This window comes from Macrobrachium nipponense, chromosome 26 (genome assembly GCF_015104395.2).
Source record: "Macrobrachium nipponense isolate FS-2020 chromosome 26, ASM1510439v2, whole genome shotgun sequence".
Lineage (NCBI taxonomy): Eukaryota > Metazoa > Arthropoda > Malacostraca > Decapoda > Palaemonidae > Macrobrachium > Macrobrachium nipponense.
Window position 1 is genome coordinate 18,921,841 of NC_087215.1, and position 22,336 is coordinate 18,944,176.

General features: G+C 35.8%; 1 protein-coding gene across 14 annotated transcripts in view; it reads right to left on the reverse strand.

Moving 5' to 3' along the window:
* Positions 1–22,336, reverse strand: part of LOC135200021 (unconventional myosin-IXa-like) — a 137,221-nt gene that overhangs the window by 11,416 nt on the left and 103,469 nt on the right. For 13 of the 14 annotated variants that reach the window (XM_064228247.1, XM_064228244.1, XM_064228246.1 and 10 more), the window contains 2 exons: positions 20,232–20,354; positions 10,233–10,386 (listed from right to left, as the gene is read on the reverse strand). In XM_064228247.1, coding sequence (XP_064084317.1) covers positions 10,233–10,386; positions 20,232–20,354 — 277 coding nt within the window. The remainder of the gene's footprint in view (positions 1–10,232; positions 10,387–20,231; positions 20,355–22,336) is intronic. The other variant, XM_064228250.1, reaches the window with a different exon arrangement.

Sequence of the window (22,336 nt, forward strand, 5' to 3'; positions counted from 1 at the left end):
GCCCCCCCCCCCGCTTTTTTTATATACGACAGGGCCGTGGTGTTGTCCGAGTTCACAAGGACCACTTTGTTCCGGACGACTGACTCGAACTTCATCAAACCTAGATGAATTGCTCTCAGTTCCTTTACGTTGATATGCAATTCCCTCTCTTCTGGAGACCACAGGCCCGAAGCCTCCCTGTCCTGTAGCGTAGCTCCCCATCCCCAATCTGATGCATCAGCAAACAGTTCGAGGTTCAGGCTCAACAGATGGAGGGATTTCCCTCGTAACAGTCTTTCCTCCGAGTTCCACTAATTCAGTTGCAGCTTGATTCCTTCCAGGATTGGAAAAACGAAAGAATCTGGCACCTTCTTTCGTTCCCAGTGCTCTCTCAAATAGAATTGGAGAGGTCTCATGTGTAATCTTCCCAGAAAAACTAACTGCTCCAACGAAGCCAGCGTCCCTAACAGGCTCATCCAGTCGTTGGCTGAGCATTGCGACTTCCTCATGAAGTCTCGTATTTTCTCAAGGCCCGTACTGACCCGCTGATTGGACGGAAAAGCCCAAAAAACTACTGAATCCTTCCGTACTCCCAAATAAGTCCTGACTTGGGACGGGATCAATTGTTATTTCTGGTGGTTCACGATCAGACCTAATTCCTTTGCTAACTGAAGCGTGACTTGCAGATCCTTCGCACACTTCTCCTTCGACTGCGAACGAAGAAGCCAGTCGTCGAGGTATAGAGAAATCCTGATTCCTCTCAAATGAAACCATCTGGCCACAGGTGTGAGAGCTCTTGTAAACACCTGCGGTGCTGTCGAGAGACCGAAGCACATCGCCCTGAACTGGAACACTCTTCCGTTGAACATGAAATGCAGATACTTCCTTGAAGATGGATATATGGGGATGTGGAAGTATGCGTCCTGCAAGTCTATGGAGACCATCCAATCCCCCTGTCGAAGAGCAGCTAGCACCGATTGGGTGGTCTCCATAGAGAATTTCGTCTTGCGTACGAATTTGTTCAAGGCACTTAAGTCTAGCACTGGTCTCCAACCCCCCGATGACTTGGGGACTAGAAAGAGGCGGTTGTAAAAGCCTGGGGAAGGTGGAAGAGCGACCGTCTCTATGGCTTTCTTTTCTAAAAGGGATACTATTTCCTCCTCGAGGATAGATCATTTTCCTGAATTTTGCGAGTAGGAAGGAAATGGGATCGGGAGCATCGACAGGTGAGGGATCTTTTCGAACGGGATCCTGTATCCCTCTTTGATGACAGAAACTGTCCATGGTTTCGCCCCCTTCTCCTCCCAGACTTGCCAAACTCTTGCAGTCTGGCTCCTAATGGCGTGCAGAGGTACACACACTCACTTTTTGGTTGTTGAAGGTCTGATTGCTTTGGGTAGGAATCTTGTCCTTCCACGTGTCTTGGAGAAAGGGCGTGAGGAAGATCTGTTCCGAAAGGGCTTCTCGGGTTCCGGATTCGTTGCAGGACGGGAAACTGTAGTTTGTACTGTCCTTGGCTTCTTAGTTGATTGCGCCATAAGGTCTTGAGTTGCTTTCTGAGCTGGCGACTCCGCAATCTCCGCTACTAAGGGTTGCGGGAACAGAAAGCGCTTATCTAAAGGAGCGAACAGTAACGCCAACTTTTGAGAACGTGATACTCCTCTCGCAGTGAAGGAGCACCTCAATTGTCGTTTCCTCAGCACTCCAATCGCGAATACCGAAGCCAGCTCCGATGCACTGTCCCTGATGGCTTTATCGATACAGGACATCACTCCCACAAATTCCGACATTTGTTGCTCCAACAGGCCAAAGCTCTTGACCTTCCTCCCGAGAGCACGAATGGACCAATCAAGGAAACTGATCTCTTCCAGTACCCTAAAAACATTCTTGGAAAGATGATCCATTTCCGACGAGGTAAAAAAGATCTTGGCGGAATTAAGGGCCGATCTTGCAACTCCCAGAGAGAAGGTTTCCCCAGTTTCGTACCAAACTTTACTCTTGGAAGAGTTTGGAGGGAGGAAAACAAAAAAAACTGTCCTCCCTTGATCCCTTTTCACACTAAGCCAATCATCCACTTTCTTTAGCGCTTTTCTGGCTGAAATCGAAAGCACCAGCTTCATCAAATGCGAGGAACTCGTCCTGGTGTCCCTCGCATACTGCGATTCTGGAGAAGGAGGGGCGGCAGGAGTGAAATCTTCCGAGAAGTTGTCGGCAAAAAATTTCAGGAGTAGTTTGTAATTAGACTGTACGGACTCCTTCTCTGCTTCCAGAAAGTCTTCTTCGCAGAGATTCTCTTTAGAAGAGACTGGGGAAAGGCCGACAGAACCTCCCAGTTCTTCCTCCTGACAAAATATCCAATCTGCTATCCACTGCTCCAGCAAGGGGAGCGTGGACTGGTTGCATCTGCTGAGTACCCGGCTGTACCGCAGGCGGCAGAGTGGGTGGGGCGGGTGGACGTTGGGGAGCGTAAGCTGAGAGTCTGGCGTCAAAGCGACTGGATTGAGCGCGAGTTTCATTACGCGTCAACGTTTGCGATTGACCTAGCAGCTCTAAGATATTGTCTAACTTAGACTGCATATCTTGAAGGAAAACAGGGGGAGCAGACGCAAAAGCGGCAGCATCCGACTTGGCAGAAGTAGGAGCAGCAGGAACAGACGCGGAAGCGTCAACTGGCGCTACCTTAAACACCTCTCGAGGTGCTGATTCTCGACGAGAAGCAGCAGAAGACAAAACGGGAGAATCCGAGCGTGAATCATGACGCTTGGCAGTCGAAGACAAAGCGAGTCTAGAAGCTCTCTTATTACGCTTTGCCTTAAGCGCGGGAGACTTGCTCTTGAAAAATTCTTCCTGCGAAGATGAAAACCTCTCAGGAGATTCCCAAAAACTACACGAAGGACCTTCCTGTCACCTGAAAGAAGGTTTCTTCTTGGGTACTTGTCCCGGAGAAAACTTGCGTCTTCTCTTCAAAGGGCGAGATTCGTCCGGAAAACGCCATCCCCTGCACGGAGAGTCCTCCGAACTAGAAACGGAGGAAAGACACTTCCCTGAGTCGCCTTTTCGGTGGCGCTCAGCAGCAGTTTGGGTAATAGCAACAAAACTGCTTGAGGGGGCAACTGCTCGGGAGCAAGTCCCGCTCGCCTTTCTTGGACTGTCAGCATGTCTCCTCCCAGGGGCTGGGGAGTCTGGCAGAGGCTTCGGTCTAGGAGAACGAGAGGGCCAAGCAGTCACCTCCTCCACAACACTCGCACTAGGCACTGCACTCAACACCTTTTTCGACAGTGACTTAACTGTCTCGCTCATCTTCTCCATGGCAGTGAGAATTACACTAAATTTAGAGTCCATTTGGACTTTAAGATCAGCAACAGTGTCGGGTTCGGGAATTACAGAGTCTGGGTTGGGGGAAAGGTTAGAAATCGGAATGTTAGTGACAGATTCTTCCTGACTAACTAATTCCTGAGACACCAAAGAAGAAGTCCTAGCTGACGCTCTCCTAATTCTGTCTCTTTCCAATTTCCTAACATACTTGTTAAATGCCTTCCACTCCTTCTCAGTTAGCTCCTTGCATTCATCACAGGCTAAGGTTGCACAGCAAGATTGACCCCTACAAAACACACAAATGGTATGAGGATCCACACTAGCCTTACACAACCTTGTTTTACAGCCCTTGCTGCAAAACCTATAATGAACTAAACTAGAATCCGACATATTCCTAGCAAAAATGCCTAACTAGCTGTAAATCAACACCGTTCACCGCAGAATCATACAGAGTACTTCACAAAAAATCCTGACGAAGATCATACGACCGACGAAGAAATTCAACCGAAAGGGAGCAGGAGTTACCTACTGCACAGCAGAAAAAATCTGAGCTTAGCTGGAATAGTTCCTAGTACCCCGGTAGGGGGCAGGGGGGGAAGGGATCACCTGACCTATCAACTAGCGCTACCGCGAATTTTGAAATTCTGCCGTGACGTCAGAGACTATAGCTATATGTAACTACCAGGTAAGTTGTACGTATACGTAAAAAAAACATTTTCCTTACATCCGCGCGGTAACTCATCCGAAAAAATTAGACATTTTTTTTGACCGATTGTCGTAATATTTGCACCATTTTAAATTAGCCGTTACATAAAGTTTTATATGTGAAAATGTGTGCAATTTCATGTAGAATACAACAAAAAACAACCCATGGTTGTAGCTTTTATCAGTTTTGAAATATTTTCATATAAATAACAAGTGCCAAAATTTTCGCCTTCAGTCAACTTTGACTCGACCGAGATGGTCAAAAAACGCAATTGTAAGCTAAAACTATTACATTCTAGTAATATTCAACCATTTACCTTTATTTTGCAACAAATTGTTAGTCCCTAGCACAATATTTCGATTTATGGTGAATTTATGAAAAAAACTTTTTCCATACGTCGGCGCATTAACGCTTCCGAAAAAAATAGAAATTTTTTCGTCCGATTGTCGTAATATTTGCACCATTTTAAATTAGCCGTTACATAAAGTTTTATATATGAATATGTGCGCAATTTCATGTAGAAAAAACTAAAAACAACCCATGGTTGTAGCTTTTATCAGTTTTTAAATATTTTCATATAAATAATGATAAATAGAAAAAAATCGACCTTCGGTCAACTTTAACTCGACCAAAATGGTTGAAAACTGCAATTGTAAGCTACAACACTTACAGTCTAGTAATATTCAATAAATTACCTTCATTTTGCAACAAACAGGAAGTCTCTAACACAAGATTTCGATTTATGGTGAATTTTTAAAACTTCTTTTTTTTACATCCGCGCTTTACGAATTCATGCATCATATTGTGATAATATTTTCTCTGTGTTGCTTTGATCGTTTTACAATTTGTTATATACTAAAATCATCGCAATTTAGTGTACAATACAACGGAAAAATAATTAACTCATTAGCTTTAACTGTTTTGCTCACAGCGTGATTTGTATACAATTATATGACTTTTTTTTTTTGCGGTCATATATTCCAATATTTATATATGATAATATTTTTTTTCATTTCTGATGCTTGCATACTAAACTTCAGGCAATGACAAAAAAAGGAGCCAAAAATGAACTCTTAATCTTGAAAATTAAGCGTGCTGTGATTTAAAAAAAAAAAAAAAAAAATTCCACTTCAGCGCTCACTCGCGAACGCCGCCGGCATATGGGAGACACTTTCGGAAATACTAGCTCGGCGTTTAAGGGTTAAGATTTACGGACTCCACACCTCACTATCATTAAGGCTTGAGAGAACATTTGAGGCTTTTGAGATGCCCAAAACAGTACGAGATGAACTGACCATATACAAACATTTGACTTAACCAGCGGCAAATTTTTAAGAACAAGACTGTAGTCAGTGCCTTAATTTTAAAAGGCTCAACATTTATGTAGACTAATACATTAAATTTCAGAGATGACAAACATTAGCATGATATATCACTGAAAATTACAAATTTCTATGATGGCATGTTTTTACAATCTTATTTGCTGACCTTATTTTAGACAATTCTGCCATGAATTCAGATACACTGTACGTACTTGTTTCATTAGATGATATTGCATTAAATCATTCACCAGATTAAGATTTGGATCATGTATAAATTAAATAATGTGAACATTTTTCTTATACAGTTAATCCTCGGTTTTCGTACGCCTCTCTTTTGTACATTTTGGTTTTTGTAGACTTTTCTATGAAATTTTGTCTGTTATTGTACGTTTCCTTGGTTTTTGTACTGGGAAACGCTCCATCCAGAGCCCAATGCATGACTGGACCCCGTAACAAGTGGCCAAACAAAGCATCCAGTCTTCTCTCATGACCCATTCTGGCTTTGTTTCTCACTGAACAACAATCTCCGTGCCCGTGGTCCACATCACTGCACGTGTGTGTTTTATCTTAATTTTGCCTTAAAAACTCATTGCAAAGTAGCCATTATGGGGCCAAAGAAAGTTGCAAGTGCCAGCCCTTTGGTAAAAAAGACCAGGAATGCTATTGAATTCAAGAAAGAGTAAAGTATGAAAGTGGTGCATGTGTAGCTGATCTCACTAGGATGTATGGCAAGTTATTGTTGACGATCAGCTCTATCTAACAAAGAAACATGAAATCAAAGCAGCTGATGTTGCAAAAGGGTTCACTAAATTAACAAAACAGAGATCGCAACAAGTGGAAGACGTTGAAAATCTTCTGTTAGTATGGATTAATGAAAAGCAATTCGTGGGGGGATAGTGTCTGAAGCGATCATTTGTGAGAAAGCTACAATACTGCATGCTGATTTAAGTAAGAAAATGCAAACAACTAGTGCTTGTCTTGGTGATTTCAAGATTTCAAGGCCAGCAGAGGCCGATTTGAAAAATTCAGAAAGTATACGGGCATCCATAGTGTCGTACGACATGGGGAGGCTGCGAGCTCAGATAAACATGCTGCTGAAGAATTTGTTGGTGAATTCAAAGAGTATATTGAGGTTGAAAGATTCCTCCCACAACAGGTCTTCAATTGTAATAAGACAGGCCCATTTTGGGAGAAAAAAAATGCCAAAACGGACCTAAATCATGCAGGAGGTAAGTTCATTGCCAGGGCACAAGCCTATGAAGGATAGGCTAACACTCTTGGTCTGTGGGGATTTCAAAGTGAAGCCCTACTTGTGTATCACTCTGAAACTCCCCAGGTGTTCAAGAAAATTGCCTGTGATGTGGAAGGCCAATAAAAAGGCATGGTTCATGAGGCAAATTTTTGTTGAGTGGGTAAATGAAGTGTTTGGCCAGAGTGAAAAAATAGCTCAACGAAAATCGACTGCCCCTCAAGTGCCTGCTGGTAATGGACATTGCTCCTGCACATCATCCAGGCTTGGAAGAACAGCTGTTAGACTAAATTAAATTCATCACTGTCAAGTTCTTGCCCTCTAATACCACTCCTCTCATCCAACCCATGGACCAGCAAATCATCTCAAACTAAAAGAAACTGTGCATGAAGGCATTGTTCCAAAGGTGCTTTGAAGTAACCTTAGACACTGAATTGACCCTAAGAAAGTTCTGGAAGGATCACATCAATATCTTAAATTGAATAAGTCTTATAGATAAGGCTTGGCAGGGAGTGACTTCCAGGACAATGAACTCTGCTTGGAGAAAATTGTGGCAAGTGTTACCTCGAGAAGGATTTTGAAGGGTTTGTTGCAGAGTCATATGTTTGGCTCCCATAGTCTACAACAGAACAGATGGTGTGGATGATACATAACAGTTGAACTGTCAGCTCCCCCAAGAAGCATGTTTGACTAACTGACTAATTACAGGGTTTAGGCCATAAGACAATCCCTGGAACCTGTATCAGTTATTCAGCACTTTTTTCAATGTCAAAGTCACCCATTTACACTAATTGTTTATAATCACTGGTTGATAATAAAAATTTTGTAAACTAATAAATTTACATAAAATGTTTCTAGTTAATCTGCAAGGTCCTATTAACCTCTTCATTACCGAAAGTTTGTTTGGAGGTAGTGGGTACCACCATTGAAGTCTACTATACCGCACCGGGTGCATAAAGGTGGTACGCATAGTACCACCAAAACTCCTCTTTTCAGATAGGGACTTCCAATCATTCTGTAATTTCGGTTTGAAGAGTTTGGAGCAAAATAAACAGTATGACACGATGCCAGACGTATGATGAACCCAAAAAATAGTATTATTACTGCTTATAGTAGTGTGTAGGTGACAGATGAACTGCGTCTCAACAAAAAATCACAAAACCAGACAAGCGTAAACATGTAATAACTTCTACCCAAGTAAAAACCAGTTGTATCATCATTTACTGTATTTATTTATTCACTTATTACATTTACAAATAAAAGATATGAAACACCAGATAAATGAAGGTAGAAATAAAGCCTTATAGTAACTTTATATATAAAAAACCAAACCAGAGAAAAAGCAAAAAAAGCGATTTTTTCTGAGGACAAGAAACTTGAAAAATTAGTTTTAGATACCCCTAATGCCCCTAAAGTTGTTTTCTGTGATGAAACTAATCTTAGAAAACGTAGAAAATGACATCGGGGTCCGCCCAATTTTTGAAAGATATACTATAAAATTTTGCGATTTCCATATTTATTGGCGGGGCTTTCGCTTTAGTTTTTGCTCTTTTTTTTTGTTATTACGTGCTTATTTACTGTTCTATTTTGATAATACTTTATGTGCATGTTCCAGGTGCAATATACCAACATTCTGTAAGACCGAATTTCTATTCAAGACCGTAGTTTTTCTCAACCGACCACCAGTGTCCCTTGTACAAGGGACACTGAGTTTCACATTTTTTTTCATAAAATCATTTATTTTCCCTGTAGGATGATAAAACTAACAGAGAATATGCGTTATTATAGTGCTAATAATACCTGATAATTTCATTAGCCTGTCTTGATTAGTGTATTTTTGGCAAATATTTTTACGATGGGCACCCCTCCAAACTCGAGACACTACCGAGAGATTCAGTTCGGCAGCGAACACAATGTTTACATTCTGCTCACCCACCCGGTAAAGAAGGGGTTAATAACCAACTAAAATTGGAGTCAATAAGTAGATGTACTAATATCTTTTTGTGAAAATATAAAATTTCAACATTAATCAAGAATTTTCAACAAAATATTTTGCATATACTGTACACTCATTCAAAAATATTTTGATACATACTTCAAACCTTTTTGGACTTATAATAGCAACATCTGGTACTTTTTGGCAACTCCATCGTAAGCACATGAAACAACTGCAAACACTACTGGGTGTGTCAGACATTACCTCCTGTTTTCCCTTCGAGTTTTTTTTTTTTTTTTCTGATTAAAGGATGTTACAATAATACTTCGAAGGTCATAACTGTTCTTGTTTTAATATGTTAAATCTCCAAAGGCCATCACCATCTTTGTTTTATCTCCTGCATATGTGTGAACTTTGTATACATAGGCCTACAATTGTTACAAGTTGAACTATTAGCCCTAGTAATATCAACAATTATGACTTTTTTAAGATTTGCTGGCATATCGTATGAATAAATTTTTTCAAGAATGGTATTCGAACAACTAATCCTTTGAATATTCTCTCTCTCTCTTTAATATATATATATATATATATATATATATATATATATATTATATATATATAGTATATATATCTATCTATTATCTATATATATAGTATCTATCTATATATCTATCTATCCCCATCTATCTATCTATCTACTATCTATCTATCTATCTATCTATCTATCTATCTATCTATCTATCTATCTGCCATGATCATGTATAATTTCTGGTTTCTTTCATTGCTACTTAGGCCTATCATTTTGATACCTCATGAAATTAACTGAATATATTGTGCCTATTTTTGTATCTCTTATTATCTAAGCTTCTAAAGAATCAAAATTAACAAGAAGTTCGACATTAACTTAGTTCTATTTACGTAAGCTGCCGAGCAATATCTAAAATAGAAACATTAGTCTCATGTAACCTAATGATCGACAACCTATGAACTAAAGTGGTGCAACTGAGTCTATTACCTATCTTTTCAATGCAAGTGACTGGGCAGTTCAATTTTCCTACCCGAGTGTGGCGTCACACAATAACTTATGATGTTACGAAATTTTTTCATTTTTGTTTTTGACAGTGATTATGGTAGAACTTCAATTTTTATTTTTATAATTTCGTTGATGATTATTCAATAGTATTTTATTAGTTAAAACGCTTTTATTTGGATTCAAAATGCAGTTTCTTCTTTGTCTCTTTAGCACAATCATCTGGCACGAAATGTCAAGTTATTTTTCGTAATACGAATTTTTCACTTACCATTCTTTTTTTATATTATTAACTGTATGATTATCAACCAAAATCAAACGAGAAAAGCACATTTCATTGTAAATAACAAAGTAAATTATTATTAGATGACCAAAAACTTCTGGAACATGTTGCAAAATATTTTTGAGTGACTACATGTACTTCTCCTGAAATTATCAAAACATAAAAAGAACATGATAAAATAACAAAATAATGAAAACTTATTTATTACACTGGCCATAAGAAAAGCAATGTACAGTAAAGTTCTTGAAAAAGTCTATCACTAAAATTCACTTTTGATGACTGACACAAAATTCAATTGTCAAAAGACAATATAACTTCACAACTTTTTTCATAAAACTAGAAACAAGAAATTTTCCCCCCAAATACACCAATTATTTTGACAATTTCTAAAATGACAGTATCTACACACCTGATGATGGTCTGTTAATGGAGCCTGAGCGCAATATGTAAACGGCATGAGGTTGACATTCCACATCTACAGGAGTCAGAGGGGATGTATGAGGGGAATGAGACAGGAACCACTCACTCCTGGTTCGCATTCGCTCTGTCTGTCGTTCATGCACCTGTTTTAATCAGGATTAACACAGATTACAAAGCTTCTTAACAGTACTACTCCTGTCATTTAGCATCTATCATTCAAATATTTTTATTTCAATTTTCATCCATTGATAAACTAAAAAAAAATGGGAAATTTCAAAATATTCAAGGTAAAAAAGAATGGATTTAAATGGAAAAATAATGAGCAAAAATTATAAGATAATAAACCCACACCTCTGTAATGTAGTCGTCACCAGACTCCCAACTTAATACACAGTACTGGTTTTATCAACTAGATGCAACATCTATGAAAGGAATTTTGGTCTGGTAAGATGACTATAATTCAATCATTGTAATTTAATAATATAACTTAGCGTATGAACCTAGAACATTTATCTTTATACTGTACTTTTGCAGATAAATAAGACTTTCACACAAGTTATTCACTTCAACAGAATGTCCAATATTGTTTCAGTTTTAAAATTAAAACCACAATAAGGTAACATCAAATTAATATGAATACTGTCCAATTACAAGATAAAAATTCCTTTCGCTAATAACAACTGTTCCAGAGGGTGATGTGTGTAAACCTGCCTAAGTGACTATATAGTCAACAATGCTAACACAAAATTGGTATTCTTGCAGAGGTAAACTGTGCTTAAGTACTATCAGTATTGTACAGAATTAATGCATCACTTCTGTATCAGCTTTAGCTATAGTTTTCTTAAACAATGTCAGGATGTACACTTCTAGTTCAGTGCTGCATATAAGCTAAGTGGTTCAATAGCCAAGAACTATAGTGAAAAAGAAAATGTGATGCACTGTTAAACAAACCGCTGTACGGATGCCGTGCATTATGAAGCAATAACATTGGGAAAACAAAATTTGGATAATTAAGCATTCACATCCATAATGTAAATGAATAGCCCAGCATGCAAGGTACAGAAAAAAATATCACAAATTATTAGCAGATGTACTAATCAAAGACCTTACAATCCCAACCACACACATACACACAAATTGAAAAAATAATTACAATTTTACCATTCTACCAATCAGTGCAATGCCTACACTTTATGAATGACAACCTACACCAAGACTTTAATGTGATTCTCAAGCACACTGTGTTCATATCTAAATGTGTAACCCTTGGTATTCAACAAGATCATGATCTGGAAAATGCACAGAAGCACAAGCAAAATATTAGTAACAACTTACATTTGCAAAATTGTGCTTCAAATATAATGAGCAAAACTACTTTAGACAAACTTTGCCATTCAAAGTTCACATTGAAATATGAATGTTTTACATTACATTACAGCACTACAATGAATTCCAGTTACTTCTTACCAATTCATCACAATAAAAAAACAAGGCTGTGAGTTGATAAATATATTAATATTTAGCCAAGTTATTCAAACACAATGGTGATACACAGGCTATTTTCAAAATCTCCTCACAGTATAATACATATTAGATTTGGTACACTTTAAAATACATTAGTACACATTACTGAAAAAACAATAAATTATAAAATACACTATGTAAGTGTTCATTGTGTATAATCTACATTAGTATAAACACACTATACAAAGTAGAGAACATGAACTGGCATAATTGACATGCTCACAATATGTGGCCATTTGTGACAAGAAAGAAGCAAAATTCTTCATTTCCTCAGGGTAATACTAAGGCAAACAAAGATGACTATAATACGGTGAAAAAGCAACAGTAATGGACACTCAAGAACTCTTGACAAATATCAGTATGTAGTATCAACATCATATCACACATCGGGTAGTATATATAGTTATCAACCCATAAACATTACTTGTTTGTAAGCAAGCTATCAAGCATATTTTATCTTACCTCAAGAAAGTTGGTATAGTTTCTAAACTTGAGTGACCAAGACTGTACAAATGGTGCTAGGATAAGTAAACATAAAACTGCTGTAGAACACATGCACCTTGCAAACTCCCATTCATTAAAAAAATTATTTCCATTAACAATTCAATACTTATTTTGCATTTTGTCAAATTCTTTCCAATAGCTGAAGAGTCAACATTTTTACCCAAAGAACCTACTATATCTTTTCAACGTTTTTACCCAAAGAACCTACTATATCTTTTCATGCTTGAATACGTAACTGGATTGTTGCAAGACTGGCCTATATACAGAATTAAGTTTAGACTGAAATAACCAGTCAAAAAAATTAAATTGCTAAAGACAGCATATAATTCAAAATAGGCTCCACACTAACAGTAACAAACAAAAGCCTACAATAATCAATTCCTACTTAAAGAGGATTAACATTACATTAAAATGTCCAGTTTAAATGGTGACATACCAATGAAAAAGGCAAAATATGCTACAGTTTTGTGAAATATCAATATTGCATATATATTCTACATAAGGAAGAAAAACATTTCCTGTAGGAGTACCAAGTCAATAGCTAGTGAAATACAAAAGCAAAATTTTCAAAAGTAAGGGACCTATTATCCAGATGTAAAAAAAAAACAAAAACTTAATACTAAATTTTAAATGACATCCTAGTCCCAATAAAGGTATACCACTCATATTGTAGTCCCTACTGCCTCTTGTATCTAAAAAATTATTGCAATTCCTGGTTCAATATAAATTATTCCCAATATTTTTCCACAAAGAACCATTACTTTTGCAAATAATCTCTAACAGTAATGCTTTAATGTTGGGTGCTCTTTGGTGAGGCTAATATCTATAAGTGATGTAACAGGAAAAAATGGATAATTTTTATCTAGCCCTCAGTCATGAACAAATTAACAGCTGTGGTACCTATAATGCAGTTACTGAACTCTCCTGTTACAGGCAAACAAACTATACTATGCCAGAGATATAGCATAAGGTGTAAAACTAATTTTTAATTTGGAAGTACTGTAGAAATACAATAAAATAATTGATAAAAAGTGGAACCATACCATGATAGCTTCATAATATATGCATGTATTGAACTATGTAATGGGTATAACTGAAGCTGCAACCTTTTCTTATCATAAAAATCAGAGAAACATACAGAATGTAGTAAATCCCAGGTTGTGCCTCCATAGAGTAGGTCTTAAATACTTGTTATCAGATTTGCTGCGTTTGTGACCTCAGCAAAAAAAAATAAAAAAAACTGCTTCCATTAACTGACCCCAGATGTACACACCCAATTCCTAAAAGGCTGACTTGAATTTTTTTTAATGTTGGAAAATATATACTGTACATATTTTTTTAATCATCAAAATTATCACATATTTCTTAATCATCAAAATGATTAAAGTATTCAGATTTTCCTCAACTAGGTAAGCCATGAAGTAAGTTCTTTCCTCTCTCCAGTCTTGTGAAACTTTCTGCCTGAATTTTCATCTAGGTATGTCATCTTCCATACCTAATAGTACACCTGTTACTGAATATTCTAAATAATGTCCAAACTATCTCAATCATTAATATCTCAGCCTCTCAGCTGCTGTACATACCTTTACAACTTAATTCATATAATGATATTTCCAACATTTTTCAATTTTTTATACATATTCCATTGCCTTTGCTTTACAGGTGTTATGGTGCTGCAACATCACTACTCTTTGCTTATCTGAAAGTGTTCACAATATCTGCAAATATGCATTGTAATCTCTTCCTCTTCACTCATTGTAAAGAAAAACAAGCATTATAATCTCTTCCTCTTCCTCATTGTAAAGAATGCTTTTGGTGTTGGTTCTGCAGGCATGAAAAGTTAATTTGAACAATTTTTACAGGCCTTATCTACAATGCCTCCAGTATTTTCAATGCAACCTCAAGCAATCTTTTTCCTCTTATCTCTACACAGCAGTACTTCCTTTTTCCATTATAATTTTTTAGTAAAATTTTTCCTTCTCTCCCAGTCCTAGCCCCTTCCTCGAGCACATTTTTGTCTAGTCTGGTGTGTTTACAGACAGGTTCTCAACAGATCTTGGCAAATCACCTTTAGTATTGATGAGCACTGGAACTTTCACTATTCCTCTTCATGTTGTATTCCCTATTGGTTCCTCTTGTCTTGCCAAATTTTGTATTTTCTCTTTAGATACGGCCTAAATTGAATTAGATATTGCCTCAATTATTCTATTATTCCTTTTTCTTCAACTTCAATTCATGTATACTTCCATCTTTTATATAAAATACTTGCCCCCTTCTAAAAATTTTCCAATTTTGCTCCACCACCCCACTATCCTGAACATTTTCTCTTCTGCCATACTGAAATTCTGATTCAATTCCTGCCAAAACGTCATCTTAGCCCTTTGCACTGCCTTTTAGTCTTTCTTCTTCTCTTCTCCCTGTACGTACATATCTTTACCTTCTTCCCTGCCTTTCATCTGCCAAACCTTGGAAACTCCTCTTCTCCCTCATTGCCCTTTGTATACCTTTACTCTGATGTCACACTGCAAATTTCATTTTCTAACACCACTTCATTTTCTTGCATGTTTACTTCTCAATATTTCTGTTTCCATATCTGTATTCTTTTAACTATTAATTAGTCTTCTTTTTTTACCTCATTATCAAAATATGTAAATTGGCACTGCATGTTAACAATTTGTCTGGACTTATTCAACAACTAGTCTTGTAAAATTACAATATAATTTCTCACTCTGACTTTCTCTCGCCAAAGTTACTTCTTCCCATAACATCCTTAACTTGTGATGGCTCATCACATGGCCATTTAGGTCTCCTCTTACCAGTACACCCCAGGCATACTAGTAATACAGCAAAGTAAGTGATGGCTGACAAAATCTTCAAGTTTTCATAAGGTTTTGGTGAGGAATTTTTATCTTTTTGTTGTGTGCATCGACACACACTTGTTAAACTACTTTCAGTAAATATAAATTACTATAATCTTTTACCTGCATGATGAAAATAAATTATGACCTAGGAGATTTTCATTTCTAGTTCTAAAAGTTCAAAATTTAAGGAACAATTCGTTACAAAACACAGTGATCTGTAACAAGAAAACTGTTGTGACATTCAACACTACAGTTGTACAATATTTTCTATTACATTTAGCACACAAGAAATCTTGTTACAAAAAAAAGTAGGCACAAAGAGTTAAATACTACATTCTAACAGCTTACAAGACAAGCACACAAATATCGTAGCACATCTACTGAGTGAGTTCTCCAGTTAAATTCAGTGATGAAAGCACAATGTGCATGTGCCCAGTGTATGCCTACTGAGTTATTCTATCCTACAAGACTCGCAATGTTTGCCGCAACAAAAATATTAGTTATGCTACAAGACCTGATCGCCACACTGTAGATTATCCTGCCACTTCTGAACCCAACAAGCACTTGCATCATCAGTCAAAGCTTAAATACATCATAAAAAAAAATCTTTTGTAATAAAATCACTGAATGTTCATGAGTACTGAGAAAAGACCAAATTACATAATCTTGTACAGAATCAGAGCAATTTATTCACATTAATTTCTCATAACATCTTTTTCCAATCAGTCCAGTAATACTATTATGCCTTGCCAATGATGAATTTAATAAAAATTAACTTTTCAAGAAATCAAAACTAAAAATGATTTATCATTAAATATAATGAATAACAATTATTGAGCCATTCAAATAATTTCCATCATGACACTGTTTTTTTAAAAAAGAAATGAGATAGCTATGAATGGTAGCAGTAATTAATTGTATCCAACACTGAATTAAATCTAAAATTACATGGAAAACAAAATCATTATTTTGGTTCTAGGAATATAGATTATTTACCTAATCCTTGGTATTTATTGAAATGAAGTTAAGGCCATATGGCATTGGTATGACAATTTTAAAATCAGTAAGCATGAGAGTGCTTACTAGAGAAGTATGATAGCTGGAGGTTGGATGCGCTGTCAGTGTAAGTGTAGCGATTCCCTCTTGGGGGGAAAAAAGAGCTTAACATTTTGAGAAAAGTACATAATGTACTTGTGTGCATGTTTTTTTCTCTAAATAGGAGAGGCAGGTGCATTCACATTATGCAAATGTGTCCAAAATTGAGACGAAGAAATATAAAACCTGATAGGCAACCCATATTTAACGATCGGTGACAGGAGAGTATCTCTTATTACACCAAGAAATTCCACTAGAGCCAGCAGTTGTAATAAGTAAAATGACTGTAATTATAGTTGCTTATAATAATATACTGTACTACAGTAATAATTTAAAGATCCTTAAACAGCAAACAAATCAAGTCGGTTTCATCAAATTGTTAAGAGTAGTTAGCAAACAAAATTAACCAATTACCAAATATGAACTGAAAAATTTTCATGTAATCAATGAAGCAATGTGGCTCTGATTAAATATATTGCTGTATTTCATAAACCAAAGCTATTCCATTGCTTGTGTTTACATCACCTCAATTTTCTATTCTCAATTAATTCTATTCAAGAGCAAATACTGTACTTTTGATAAAACCACATCATCAGTCCACCACCAAAACATCTTGATTCCATGTACTATTCTTTACATTAAAGTATTAACAGCATTGCCATACTACATCAATAAAGGGTACATCTGATCAATAAATTTTCCAATGTTTAATTAATTGTTTTTAATTTCTCTTAGTAGCCTTTACAGGTACAGATACCACCCCAAGTTTATATGTTTTTGCCAACTACGAAAGTATACTAGAAAATATGACTATTGTGTATTCCTTTAATCAGAAATGACAAATGACTTTTCATGATTATAGCAATGTCAAATGTATGAGTGATATTGATATAATATAAATTCATGTCAATGACCATATTACAGTAATAGGCATCACAAAGGCACTGTAATTTATGATTTAACGTACATCACTTTGTACAAAACACAAAAAAACTTTAAATTTGTTAAACTATATGTAAGAGAGATCTGACTTTTATCTCTGTAAAACTAAACAAATAAAAATTAATCACTGCAAAATTAAAAACTGTAGTAATACAGCAATAAAAATAAAACAAGCGTGCACAAAATGCAGAGAAAAAAGTGCACACAAGTGGCTATTACTTAAACTACTCCAGACTGCACATAATTATTGTGCAGTACAATACTTGCAGTAATATAAATTAATCCTTCCCCCTTACAATACAAGAAAAAAAGGAGATTAAAATAAACTGCAAAATAAGTTCATTTGGTGGTGAAAGTGACATGCAGGTAAACAAGGATTGCAGGAACAACAATTTTAAATATATTCAATATTCTTGACAAAAAATTTATAGGTCAGATGCATAGGTGAGTGGATTTTGTTTTGATATGCTGTACAGGTATATAGCAATGGTACTCTCATAATATATATAGAATTAATGTGAAACTAAAATACTAAAATATATTTTATAGTTATTTGGCAAGAGGTCAAGGAAGGGCTCATGATTTGTCAATGCAACCACAAAAACGGACTATAACCACTTAGTAGACTCAGTAGACACAGTAGATGGTTTATTTATGACCACTGACAAAATTTGGCACATTCTTCTGACAAAAAGGCATAAGAACTATTCCAATTCTTAAAAGTACTGATAAATACTTCAACAAAAAATTCAAGATTTCAAGTAAGCCTGTTTTGTGGCTTAGAGAATACAAATTTTAATTCACCTCCTCAGTATATCAATAAATTTGAAAGTAATGGGGCTCAATTTTTAGAAGATATTTTTTTCTAGTGATACTACATTAAAAAAAAAAATTTTAAGAAAAATATCTTGCAGCATAAAATTCTGCTAACTATTTATCTGAGATTTGTAGTGTACTGTCTGAAAAGATGATTGCCATTCCAAATGAAAACTGTCCCTCACAAGGTGCACAACAGACTTCCTCACCTACTTTCTGTCAATATGCCTTACAATTGAATGCACATAAAGTGGAAGAGGAACTTCATTGAAGACACTACCCTGTAGTATTTTATAGTGCATAAAACAAATAACTTCCTGAAAATAAGCCTATAAAATATCAGGTATTGTCTTCAATTGAAGTTCATCTTCTGCTCATTCAAAAGTAAGGCATATTGACTGAAGTTTATTGTGTGCTTTCTTTTGAGGGACAGTTTTCATTTCAAATGGCAAATATTTTCTTTTCATGGATTGGTATTTGTTTATAGGAACCTAGAGAAGAAACATTGCCTTACTAAAGCCAAATCTCGATTTAGTCAGTAAGGAAAATGAAGGACCACTCATACTTGGCCATCCAGAAATAAGTATGCTATGCTTGAATCAAGTCATGTTGTCAACCAACCTCGGAACAGGTTGTTGTGTTGAATAACCACAGTGGTTTTATTTTCACTAACAATATTCAACTGTCAATAAAAACAAGATCATATTCATTGGGTCCCGTGTTTACAATGAAATGCTGTAACCTATCCTTAATTATTAAAAAAATCACCATAATTATTAATATTCTATAATGAACCTATGGGCCAAATGTGCTTATGTGCTTCAATTTTAAGACGACAGTGTCTACACCAATACTTAGGATAAAAATGAAAATTGGTAGCAGGGGTAATCAAGATAACAGGAATAAAAATGTCACTTTTAAACTATTATGAAGTGCACTACCACAAAACACTGTTTAAGACTGTCCAGTTCCTTCCAAGCATCAGTTTAAATTCCGTTTAACCTTGACTTAAACCTTGTGTTTGCCACAAAAATGTCTTGCATATAAAGCATATACCCACATAAATGCAGAAAACATGAAATTCAAACCCCTCCCAACTAAGTTTGCAGGAAAAATGCTACTAAGTTTCCTTTCTGGAATATACTTACAATAAAAAAAAAATGTTAAACCATCAGATGACATCCATCTTTCTGACAAGTTTAAAGGTCATTCATCAGGAAAAGAGGCAAAGGACTGGTCATTGCACTGTCGCACATCCTAGAGACCAAACATACACATTTGATCAACATCCAAGCCCCCTCTCCACCCAAGCTAGTCTGCTGATGACTCAACAGGTAGAATTATAAAGGCCCCATCCTTCATCCCTAACTCAGACACAGGGACAATAGGGTCATGTTGCCAGTGAAATCCATCAAGCCAAGAGCTTGGGACCACCACACTGTGAAGTCCAAGTAAAACCAACATTCCTATAATTTCAAGTTCAATAAAATACTGTAGCAAAATGAAGGTCATGCTAATCAACTGACAAAACCAAAAGCTGAAATCCCCTGTGTGAAGTAAAAGAACCTATAAAAACATGAAACATGAAGATAACTTGAGTTTCTTAGGAGTCCTTGTCAAGGCATATACTGTGTAACTGGACATGTAATTAAGGAAATGCTGACACACCCAAGTAATTTTAACAGCCTATTTAGATTCATAGTAATGAGTGATGGAAAATACAAGTGGAAAACTAAAATGGCAGGGTAAACCACAGTTCATGTTTCAACAACTGTTGAATATATTATTAATTTACTAAAAATTTATTTGTGTATATGCAGAAACACAAGTGCAGAGGTGCTTAAAATGAAAACTAAAATTAAAACAGAAAAAAGAATTAAAATAATGAATACGAAAAGAAATGCATACACCATATCACAGATGGGCCTTCTTCTAGCCCTATATTCAAAGGAAAAAGAAGCATGCTGATAATCAGTCCATTATATAGCTCTGGTTTCTTAAAAAGACATCATAGATTCAATATCAACAGGTTCTTAAGAAAGAATTGCAATTAACACAATTTAGAAAAACTATATGATTAAAGTATGAATCACTATTCAATAAAAGATGGTTAATAATTATACTCAATGCCTCTTCAAAAGTTCCTCAAACTTCTAAATCCATGTCTTTTATTGAAACCAGTGGAAACGATTAAAGATCCCCTTCAAGCCTGGACGATGAGTGTATCTTAATCTCCCTCTGCTGACCTGAGGCAGATAGGAAAGACTCTTGGTACTCTCAGCGTAGCGGTTCACCTGCCGAAGCTCATCCAGCGTCATATGGAGGGCCGAGTGAGAGCTGCCACTGCTGTTGTCCTGTCCATTACTGGCCTGTGGCATATGATGTCACACACAGCTAAGCACTCAGCAGATTCTCATTACATTCAGGAATATAGAAATCTATCACTCAAAATTCACACATTTCACAACAATCATCATCCATACCCTGAATAGGATTCAGCATAAGAATATGAAAATAGTACGTAAGTATACAACATGCAAAAAATGCTACAAGTTCTAAGATTTGTTAAGCGCCTTTGATGGCAGTGTTAAAAGCAAATCATCTTAGCTTCGAAAATACTTGTTATAGACTTTAAGAAACTGCTAACCAATCTACTATACTAATGAAGAAGAAAGTTGAAATGTAAATCAAAACTAAAATACTAATCTGAAAACTACCCAATATTATGATACCACTTGGCTACAGGTGTAGTGATGATTTTGCTTCCAGATTTGACAAAAAGAAATAATGCAAACCAAATTCTTGTTAAAAGATCTTTAACAAGAGGAACATAAATCAAGTAATATATTCTTATATTCACCGACTTATACCAAAATTAAACTGGCAAGGGGCCAGGTCTCATTAATGTATACAGTCAAATTCCAATTTTCGGTAAAAGGTGAACTGTAATCTACTACAAGTCCATCAATCAACATTCCATACATCTAGCAAATAATACTATGAAATAAAAGTAGTCTGGGTTCCCAAAAGTTAATTAATATGCTGAACACTCTGCATCTACCCAAACTAAACTTTTATGAATTTAAAAATCACCTAACAAAAACCACAGGTATTTATATTATAACTATGTCAAGGAATCAAAAACTTGTCCAAAATAGTACTATACCAAATGTCTACAATTAGCTTTTGATATGCTTGCTCTCATTTTACATAACTAAGCAAAATACTGGTAAAAAATTGCATAAGGTAGACTTAAAAGCAGAAAAAACAGTTCAACTTCATGTTAAAAGCTTTCCAACTACAAAGCTGTTAAAAAATCAAGCATTACTCAGTGATGAATGAGTGGATAAAAATGCGTTTTATATATGCTTTCAAATAGCTCTTTGAATCTCAATGCCCAAGTGCAAAAACACTGTAAATTTACAAATTATCATGAAAATAACAAATCCTTTATTTGTAAAGATCCCTGCAACATTTTACAAACTAAACAAAACTACCCCAGCTGTTATATTCTGGTAGCCACTTCAAGTTAATTGTTAAATTTTCATTACTCTCTATGATGGCTCATCAATTCCTTTGTACATGTCTACCTTTGCTTCCATGAACACCAAACCTTTTTCACATTATTATGTATTAAAGTCATAATGGTAGTTAAGTAAGCCACGAACAGAAAATCTAAAATTATCATTAAAGAAAAATTTATTCCACATGAAAAATCAACAAAATTTCCTTTCTAATGATGAAAGTTTGATTGATAATTACTGTATTTTATACAGTCAATTGCAACAGAATGCTGCAAATACTATTTTGTTTTGGCTCAGCTGGATGACGAGTGATTAGCTATATTTACAATTATATGCTCTGTCCAGTTTTCAGGGTGAAACTAGACAATCTTGTTAAGTATTATTGAAGCCTCCATGTTTTGATGGACATCACACTTGACATGAATATGTTATGATTTCTTTTGAAATACCATGTTAAACATACACAAAGACTGGAGTTTGGATGATGCAGCTATACATCAAACCAATACCAAAGGGTAAGATGATGAAAAGGGGGAGAAGGAAAATGGCCACAATATGAGAGGAGTAGGAGACACTTGAGGATATATTGGATGGTACAGATGTTTCTGGATATTACAAGGAATAAATTGGGAGAAAAATAAGATGTACATAATTCACTTCATTCTACTCTTTTCTAGCGATAGTCAAGGCTACTAAAGTAGTCAATCTCTTCATTCTTATCTTGATACTTCTAAGTAGCCTTCAATCTGGTTCTTTACCTACCTTTAATAAAACATTCTTGTGTAAATGTATTTCTTAATGTCTGTACATATAAAACTTTAAGTTTG